Source organism: Pogoniulus pusillus, chromosome 27, assembly GCF_015220805.1.
Source record: "Pogoniulus pusillus isolate bPogPus1 chromosome 27, bPogPus1.pri, whole genome shotgun sequence".
In the NCBI taxonomy this organism is placed as follows: Eukaryota; Metazoa; Chordata; class Aves; order Piciformes; family Lybiidae; genus Pogoniulus; species Pogoniulus pusillus.
The window spans coordinates 7,526,106-7,536,382 of NC_087290.1; the positions used below are offsets into that span (position 1 = coordinate 7,526,106).

Consider the following 10,277-nt stretch of genomic DNA (forward strand, 5'->3'; position numbering starts at 1 on the left):
TTTGTCCCAGCATTTGAACACTGGAAAAAGTGATAAAGTAAATTAAAAAAAACCCAAACATTTGTTCTTGGCAGCTTGGGACATGAAAGAGAATTAGAGCCTCTGTCTAACTGCAGAGGTAGAGATGTTTGTTCTGAGGATAAAAAACACTGCAGAACTTCATGATTCTGCATAAATCTTTGCTGTTCCCCTCCCTCTTTCAAAGTACACTTGCTGTACTTTCAAAGCTTGTTTCATGCATAGCTTTCAGTATTACACCTTAGGGTGACAACACATTTTCTGCTTTAAAAAAGGTGAGAACAGTTGAAAGGCAACAGCTCTGATGCCACCAAAGCTGCATCACTAACAATGACAGCTGCAAGATTTTCATTACATTACTGTTTAAGCCTCACAAACAACAACAGCCCAGGCCCAAGATAAACATGAACTCAAATGCTCACTTCCAGGTGCTACCCACTGCCATGCTGCCTCACTACTTACTTAGACTTTCCCTCCTGCTGTCATCTTCTTTCAGGACAGCTTCCTTCTGGTTGTCCTGGGCTGCCTGGCTGGAGTTCTCCTTGTCACTGGATGGGGAATCACAGGCTCCATCAGATTTCTTTTCTGAGGCCTCTTCATCAACTTTCTCCAAAGGATGTATCTTCACAACTTTAACAGGTAACATTTTCTCCTTACCAACCTGCACAGAAACAATGATGGAAACTGAACCTGAGCAAGAGATGTGAAATATAGGCAATTCTCTCACACCATGAGAAAGGAAATAAAACTCTACAAACAGTAATCTGGCAAAACCTTAATTAACATCCTTCTTGAGAGAAGTTCAAGAGCCCTTATGGAACAACTCTAAGAAAGATTTCTTTCTACTGGTCCTACCTGGAAGATATTCAAAGTGAGGCTTGACAGGGCCCTGGGCAACCTGATCTAGTTGAGGATGCTCCTGCTTAGTGCAGAGGGAGCTGGACTAGATGACCTTTGGAGGTCCCTTCCAACCCAACCCATTCTGTGATTCTGTATGTAGGGAGTTGACTTCAAGCTACATTAATTGAAGGGTGTTACTCCTTCTGGGTAAAAAAGATTACAGCAGATTATAGTTTTTACCTTTTTTGAATTTAAATATGCATTTATACACATAAATATATACACACAGAGATCAATACATACTTAAGCAGTAGAACAAACACATCTCTGTTTCCCCATGCATGAACCTAGTCCTGTTTCTCTTGCCATCAGCATATGTCATCCACATGCTTCTGCTTATGTAATCACTTTGCTTTCCAAAGCAGGTGCTGTCACTGGGATTCTACAGAACAGAAATTCTCACCATCTTCATGATAATCTAAGTCCCTGACATTTCTTCCCATCTCCTGCCTTTAGCTATCCCAAATTAGCTCTGTAGGGTAAGATCAAAAACAGATCCTTACCTCAAAGTCACACTCCTCTCCCACTGCAAATTTGGTCATGATCTCCAGCCAAGCAGCATCCACCAACTTTTCCAAAGATACAGTGTTGTGGTGGACTATTTCCAGTACCAGTTTCTCATACCAGATGGGGAACTCCTCCTTCAAGCTGAGCAAGCACATAAGAAGTTTTCATTATTCAGGGAATAAAAGCCAAAATGCAAAATAGCCTCCCATTTTGGAATTCTGGGAACACTAATGGCCAGAACAATGCTGAAGGCAGATGCCACATTAGCATGCAAACGTCCAAGGGTTCTTTGCTGTCCTCCCTCCAGCATCACCCCCCAACAAAGTGTTAATTGGCATGACAATACAAACTGCACTTGTCTTCCCCAAAAGGAACACCATGAAGTGGTGCACTGAAGGTGAACCCTCCCTTGGTGGTTATTATAGCTTACAGCCTCTCCATGAGATGTTCAATATACACCAAGATTTGGAGCTTGTTAAACATTTTTGCTTCCAACAGTAACAAGATGATGGTGACCACTGAGCCTTTCTAGTGACCATGGAGCATTTTCTTCTTCCCAACCAGACTGGTAACACAGTAAAGATAGAGGCAGGCTTGCAGAACCAAAATATCTTTCTAGAGAAAAATATTTTATGTGTTTCATCACCTTCAAACTTTTTCATTCAGAGAAGAGAAAGGACTGTTACAAATTTGTTTGACTGATTTCCTTTCTAAAAGATCAGGTCAGTCAGCTGATAGGAGTACCAAGAAATACACTGCAGAAAGCTTTCTGGCTAAAAAGTCAGTTCCTGTTAGGAGGAACAAAACACTCCATTTTTCCAAAACACTTTTAGCTTCCCAGACTCAGGGATCCATTGCTGGCAACCCTCAGCTATATTTGCTGTTCTACAACTACCATGAACAAGTTTATCCCTTCAGCAAACTGCCTCAACCAACTTTTTTTTATTCAGACTAGTGTTGGGTATTAAAGCAGCCAGCAAACTGCCTGGGAAGCTTTTAATTCTATTTCAGAGAGACAAGACTAAAATTTCACTTTGGACTCTTCCCCCTCCATTTCAAGAGACTACAGCTAAATTTGTTAGAGAGAGATCTTCCATTTATATTTCATGTACATGGCTTAATGTTTCCAGAAGCACCCAACCAATCCAACACTGGGTTTTGACTCAGTTTATGGAGCTATCTCTGCATCCTCTCTTCAAAAACATTAAGGAGGAAAGAATGAAGACATTGGTACTCCAGCCCCCATTGAAATTAGGACTCCTAGCAAATAGCTTTCTTATTTGCAACCTTTAAGGATGTGATTCACCTCAGATAACTGGGAAACTCTCCATATACTAAGGCTGTATTAACTTTTTTTTAAGCAATGAATCACAAATGTAGGTGCTTCATGAAAGAGGCAGCGGATTGTCTCCCTAGTTTAAAGTCCAAGACACCAGTTCATAGAGCAGAGAAACATCTGCTTGGTGTAATTCCTGCAGTTTGGTAATCACAAGGCTAAGTTCTCTGTGTTGGTTGAGCCAAGGACTTGCACCTTTAGAGGAAATTCACTTCTATAGCAAGGGTCATGCTGGATTTCAGCCAAGGATTCGGGGCCATGCTGTGTGCTAGAGGGGGAGGTCAGGGACATGGCAGCCCAGAGGGACACTGGTGGTCTGCAGAGAGTAATGACACTCACTGCTTTCCCTTTGTTCTTTATTGCTTCAAGTAGAGCAGATCCCCAAATTCTCACTCCAAAATATTATTTTTATGTAGTACAACAGATTCCAATGCAGATCTGGAAAAAAGCATTACAGCTGTAGACGTGACTGATGTGACACAATTCAACAGCCTCTTTTTACTGTTTTGTAACTTCAGTTCCTTCAGGATTTGGGTTTTCTTCCTTCTGAAAAATTCCCCATTACTCAAGGGGCTTTAAAATATATCAAGTATCATACACTGAATTATTTTGGTTAAAGCAATATCAATACACAGCCCTAAATCAGTACATTACTCAACTGCACTACTGATGGCATCAAATTTGGACCTCATTTGCTTTCAACTCCAGAACCCCCAGATCTACTGCAGCCAGTAAAAAGCTACTTCACCTCAAAATAGCAATCACATCCCATTTCCAAGCCCACTCTTCTGCCCCTCAAGATAGACACATACCCACTTCTCCACTGGTACTTACAGCTCAGCGACTTCCTGCTCCTCCTCCCAAGCCTCTTTGTGCGTCAGCTGGCTGCTTCCTGTGCTTTTGCACGTCCATATTCGCTCGCTGTACCGCTCCAAGCGTGCTTCATACTCTCTGTAGAAGCAGCAGCTCAGGAAAACAGGATTCATGCAGTGGAGAGCATAATCACAGTAGCACAAGACACCCAAATTCAATTCAGCCCTTACTGCTGGAGTGCACAAAGGCTGAGGATCACTACAGGACAGTTTGACCCTGCTTCTACTGCGGAGATGCTGCATTAAAACATGAGAGGTTTTCACATCACTTGGAGGTTGTTGCAGCTGAAATGCCAGTCCTGTTTGGCAATGGCTTGCAGAAAGTACCACATGAATCATCTCAGCACATGGGGAAGACATATGGCTGAACCTTTCATGGCATTGCTGAGTTAGTCTTCAGCATTTCCAGTAGGATTTGATTGGCAAACAGCACAAACAGCATCACAGGCATGTGCAGGAGACATGGTGTGGACTAACTGCCCAACAAGAATTGCTGGGGAAGTACTACCACTAATGTCTCAGGGTGGTGTTAACAATCTCTAGAGGCAAGTCACCAACCTATGCAGTAACCCAATCTTTTGAGGAGAATAAACCCCAAAGGTTTGAAAGTGAAATCACTCAAACGGCCTTTACTTTGGCTTCACAGAACGGGTTAGGTGGGAAAAGATCTTTAAGATCATCAAGTGCAACCACTGGCCCAGCACGGCCAGGTCCCTCAGCATATCCAAAGTCTTTTAAACCCCTCTAGGGATGGGGACTCCACTACCACCCTCAACAGCCTGTTCCAGGCAAGAAACTCTTCCTCGCATCCCACCTAAACTTCCCCTGGCACAACTTGTTTCCAGCAAGAGCATTCTCCTGCACTAGCACGTGAGGATCTTTGTCACCAGCCACATCACTTGCCTCCCGCACCACAACGAGCCTCAAGGTTAAGTTATTCTGGCCTTTCAGATCAGTGGGTGCCCAGGCAAGCCACCATGCTGCAGACAACATCATGAATTATGGCATCAACTACTACTCTCTTGCAAGCATCTGTGGCTGTGCTCTACCCATTCCACCTAGGCAGTAATTAACTGCCAGTGCAAAGAGATAGAAGCTGCTGCTTACTTTCTGTGGACAGCACAGGTAGAGGCACCACTGTCAGAACAGCTAGCATTGTGTAAAACCATACCAATTTATCCTGTGGCAGCCTGCAGAAGTTGCCATATGCTTACTGATGGCAACTTAAGTGGAGAAATTATGAGAGGCAAGAAAAGCATCTTTCCCTTCTCCTCCAGCATGCTCTCCATCAGAAAAGCAAGCAGAGAGTACAAAGCACCCTTATAACAACTCCAGGGGCTCAGCCCGCTGCAGCACAAGTGCTAATTATGAGTCTCTGTGGGAACAAGTAGATTGCTCCACACTCCTGAAAAGGCAGAGCCACCAGCCACAGCAAATCACTCCTATCCTGCATATGCCTTGTCTTCCAAGAAAATGTGAGTGTAATTAACTTCCTTTTCCCCCTCCCCTCTTATTTATTACAATTCCTATCAGAAAGCTAAATTACAACTCCAGCAAAGCCAATCTTCTTGGACATTCGTTCCTAGCCCCAAAGTAAAGCTCAACGAGGTACAGAGGCTGCACTGTGGATGTTGATACATAGTGCTACACGAGATTATAAACCAAGAAGTTAAACCCCTCCAGAGGAGGCTGCCAATACTGACAGCATTCCCTCTGCCTGGTCTTAAAACCAAAGAGAAACAATCAGATTTGGTTGGAAGGAATCTTTAAGATCAAGGCCAACCTGGCACTGACAGGTCACCACTAAACCATGTCCCTCTGCACCACATTTGCATGGGTTTTAAAACCCTCCAGGGATGGTGGCTCCATCACTTCCCTGAGCAGTCTGTGCCAGGACTTGACAAGCCTCTGGGGAAGGCATTTTTCCTAAGGTTCAATCTAACCCTCCCCTGGTGCAATGTGTGGCCGCTTCCTTTTGTCCTAGGACTTGTTACTTGAGACAATATCTGTACTTTTCAGATCAATCTCAAACTTAAAAGCAGCAGGTATAACAATTTCCCTTTCCAGCCCAGCTCTGCCTCTCAGCTACCTGAAGGGATGTCGCAGCCAGGTGGGGCTGGTCTCTTCTCCCAGGCAACCAGCAAAAGAACAAGGGGACACAGTTTCAAGTTCTGTTGGAGAAGCTATAGGCCAGATAGTAGGAGGAAGTTCTTCACAGAGAGAGTGACTGGCATTGGAATGGGCTGCCCAGGGAGGTCGTGGAGTTGCCGTCTCTGGAGGTGATCAAGAAAAGCCTGGCTGAGGCACTTAGTGCCATGGTCTAGTTGACTGGATAGGGCTGGGTGCTAGGTTGGACTGGATGAGCTTGGAGGTCTCTTCCAACCTGATTGATTCTATGAAATACAATTTAATTCCTACATTTGGTCAGCTCATCTAACACCGACCCCTGAACACAATCCTTGATCAACATTTGAGACTCATGCTCACCCCACCTTTGTGCTCTGCTACAAGCTCCTCAAACCAGGTTCTGCTTTAAAATCCTGGAGCCAGCACAAAGCCAAAACACAGGAGGATGTTTTAGCAGAGTTCTCCATAGCTCACCCTTTCCACTACACAGACACTGCTTGTCCTTTCCACTCAGAGCAGAAACAAACCTAACAAATCTCAGGCTGTTCAGCAGGTCTGATTCACGACTACAAGCGAGGGCTTCCTGGGATGCCATCACCAACAAATCTCTCTACACAAATGAGATTTGCCATTGCCACAAATTCCCAACACAGAAATAATAATAAAAAAACAGCCCTGGGCACAGCTACTTGTCAACATTCCCCCAAAAGCCACAAATAACATCTGTTAAATTAACAGTTACACTGTGAGTAGTCATCAATTTGTATCACACTGAAGATTGTAATATTGAAAGGTAGAAACCAAAGTGAGACAAAAACAAAAGACTCTTTTAAAGGAAAACACTTAAAGGAAACAAGCAAACCACTGCACAAGATGACTATCAAGTGGATAGGAAGTTTATTTACTTCTTCCAGAGTTATTGATGCTCTCACAGAAATGACTACCAGTGCCAAAATAGCTGAAAAGCATCTTAATTGTTTCCACTTGTATTAGCTAAGAAGGCAAACTCTCCACTGAGACTAGTACACTTATATGACACTGCTCCCTGGGCAGATGGCAAGGTCCTCCTAGAACTTCAGAACATGAGTTGACTGTGCCTTGGTGCTGCTGTCTTTCAGACAGAATTTAACTGGCTAATACCACGTGAAGATGTAAACTCAGCCTCTAACTTGCACACCGAACGCAATCCAGTTCCTCACGTTCTCTGTGCTGCTCCCCATGTGAAAATACAAACTACAGACAGCAAGTGTCTGCCTGGGGAGAAAGCAACGCAGCGTCCCAAAACCACACTGATGGCTGAAGGAGAGCTTTGGTTGGAACAGTCCCTTCTGGCCAGTCGATGCTGGGCAGCTCTCTGAGCTGAGCATCTCTCTTGAGCTGGCAGAGCTGTTTTCCAAGCCGCAGCAGAGCACAGACTGCGGCAGCCCCACGTGCTAACCTGGAAGAGATGACCTGCTCACCAGGGAACACATTCAGAGTTGGTAGGCATCAACAGCTCAGTAATGCACCGCAGAGGTGACAAACTGGACAAGACTGCACCACACATGAAGGATTTGCTGACATCTCACGCATCTCAGAGCAAATCCTTCTGAGCCCATCTCTGCCTGCCCAGCCATCCACCCAGCCCTGCACCCACACAAGGCTTCACTGGGACACAATGGGCTCTACACAGCATGGTTTCTCTTAAAGGGTTTTGAAGGGATTTGGCACTCAAAGGAAGCTACATAGCAACAGCAGACCCAAATAAACACCTGAGCTCTGATGACCAGCGCTATCCATCTGTCTGCTGCTCCCAACCACGTTTGCAACACATGCCCAGGGGGCATGCATCTCTCCTCATACACAATAGCTCAAGCTGCCTATTTCTGTTCAACACAATCTACAGCTGCAAATCCTAACAAAAAAAAACTAAATACCAAACCCAAACACCAAAGAGTCTTGAGAAGATTTTATGTCTTTCAAACACCTCACTGGCAGCTGTGCAGTGCAAGAACCTGTACACTGTTTAGAGAAAGAGGTGATCAATAGTTTTTCAGGGTGGAAAGAAGAAAAGCCCAGAAGATATTCTGCCAGGTCTGGACACAAATCACACTGAGCACTGTCTTGAGTACCTCTGAACACATCCCCTTTGCAGGTCGTTCCCATCCACAGAAGTCATTCCTCTGCACTAAGATAAACATCAGTGACCAAAAGAAAACCCTCCAAGTCTTCCTTAGGTGACATCTGCCTTCAACTTACTGACTCATTTGCAATTTTCTATTCCACTTCTTGCCTGGCTTATATTATACCCAGTCAACAAAGCAAGATAGAAACCCTACATTACTTAGTTTCTCTTTTTAGCTTCATGACATCTCTCTGCCCAGATGAACTTTCTAGAACATGCTAGGCTGTCTGCCTCCCACGGCACCCCATGAAGTCCTTTGCCAAGAGAAGAGCATCTCTCCAGAACCTCAATGCTTGCATTGGTTTCCTCTGTCCTTCTGACCCCAAGGCTAACACCATCCTCTCTGAGGAAGAGAAACTGTTCCTTTTGTTCCACTTAATACCACCCAAGTGACTGCAGAAACATGTTCCCCATCTACTCAAGGATCCACAAGAGCCCTATCAAGAGATATACACTCGAACAGAGTGCCACATAACACTTCTGTGCTGTTCCTACAATGCGGATAAACCTTAAAATCACACCTTTTTACAACAGTAGCAATTAGGCTTCCAATGATCTTTTTGATCATTGATCACTCCTCCCAGAGAAACAGACTAGGTCTCTGCTTGCTGATACGGATGACTGAGCTACTTTCAGTTTGCATACAGCACAATAGGAGGGTTTTGAGTCACAGACTTAAATGTTTTACTTTAAAACACTGTTAAAAAGCAAGTATTCTGACACTATCCGATCTCATTTTATTGGGCTGAACGCATTAGCAATGCTTATCTGCACTCAGATATGCTCTTCAAAAGCGACCTAAACCTTCCAAGGGGCTTTCACTGCTTGTTCTTCATACTGAAGTAACAAGACACTCTCCAACACAGGGGTCTAAGTTCTGGAGTCTCTTTGTCCTCCGCAAGGCTAACATCTCCGAGGTATGTTGCTATATTCATGCATTTCCCTTTCACTTCCAGCTCTTAATCCCTCAGGTTTTCATCCTTACAGCACAAACGGCAAATCAGCCACCTCTCAAAGAGCAGTTTGCAGGTCACAGAGCATTAGTCCTGCCCCTCCAGCCCTACTGGGGACCTGAACAGTAACTCTGCCTTCGTGGCTGCGCATCATCTGACAGCCACATCCACTTCCTGACGCTCAAGGACTGTCACCCGCTGAGCCCCGGGGAATCATTAAAGGAAATAAATGTTTCTCATGCAAAAAACACCCCAGAAGAGGATACTCACAGGCAGACTGAAAACCTGGGTTCTTCACAGGCAAGCTGCTTCTGTCACTATTTTCTTCTCCTCATAGGAGTCATTAACTTCCACTGCTTACCCACGGGATACATCCCCCAGATTAGTGCTGCAAACCCCCTCGAGAACTGCTCTTGCGCTAACTGCATTCTTCTATCCCTATTTGCCGGTATCTTCAACACGCAGCCCGACAGCCTTGACCCGTTAGTTTCTTTCTACGTCCGCACTGTCTCCGAGCGCTTGAAGCCCGCGGAGCTGGCGTCCCCGCTCCCCCAGATCCCCCTTCCATCTGCCTGGAACCGCCTTCGGAACCGGAGCACAAACTTGTCAGGGAACAATCCCCATCAGCCGAGCCCGGCGGCGAGGACCGCCGGGATCCCCTCACGGGCCGGGTCCTTCCTGAAAGGAACCGGCGCCGGAGAAGACAAATGGCCCCGCTGCCGCTTTGTTCTGTCCCGCCACCCCCCGGGAGGGCCGGGGCCGCCGCGCAGGCCAGTTCCGCGCCCAGTAGCAGCAGGCCCGCTCAGCTCGGGGGCTGCCGCCGCGACAAGTGACAGCAGCACCCCAAGAGCCACTCTTCCCTCCCTTCCTTCCCGCTGTCCCGTCCCCGTCCCCCCGCGCCCCCAGGCCGGGCGGATACTCGCGGGTGCGGAAGGCCTCCTGCGTGTGGGGGATGACGAACCGCTCTCCCGGCTCTCCCGGCGGCAGCGGCTTGACCAGCGGAAAAGGCTTACGACCCAGCAACGGCGCCATAGCGGGACAAGGCGGGGAGCCGGCCGGAGCCGGCCGATCCGCGCAACGACCCCGGCGACGGCGGGACCCGGGCGGGAGGATTGAAAAATGGCGGGAGATTCCCCTCCCCCTCCCAGGCGGGCGGCGGGCCGAGCTTCGCTGTGCGCAGCCCAACTGCCTCCCGCGCCACACGGCCCGCCCCCGCCGCCGCGGCCGGGAACACTATTGGCGGGCGGCCGGCACTGCCGGCTCTGGATTGGCCGCGACGCCCATCCATCGGTGGCCTGGCCCCGCCCGGCGGCGCAGCGGGCCGGCCCGCCCGGCGCGCGGGGTGAGAGGTCGCGTTATGCAAGCGCCGGGAGCGGGACTCCATTTTGTGCCGCCGGTGC

General features: G+C 47.2%; 1 protein-coding gene across 4 annotated transcripts in view; it reads right to left on the bottom strand.

Annotated features, from left to right (window-relative positions):
• Window positions 1-10,177, bottom strand: part of BAZ1B (bromodomain adjacent to zinc finger domain 1B) — a 49,656-nt gene extending 39,479 nt beyond the window's left edge. For 2 of the 4 annotated variants that reach the window (XM_064166730.1, XM_064166729.1), the window contains exons 1-3: window positions 3,596-7,473; window positions 1,422-1,566; window positions 481-679 (exon numbers count right to left, since the gene is read on the bottom strand). In XM_064166730.1, coding sequence (XP_064022800.1) covers window positions 481-679; window positions 1,422-1,566; window positions 3,596-3,993 — 742 coding nt within the window. In that variant the 5' untranslated portion in view covers window positions 3,994-7,473. Of the gene's footprint in view, window positions 1-480; window positions 680-1,421; window positions 1,567-3,595; window positions 7,474-9,796 lie in introns of those variants that run through there. The other 2 variants (XM_064166731.1, XM_064166732.1) reach the window with 2 other exon arrangements.
• Between the last annotated feature and the right edge of the window lie 100 nt (window positions 10,178-10,277).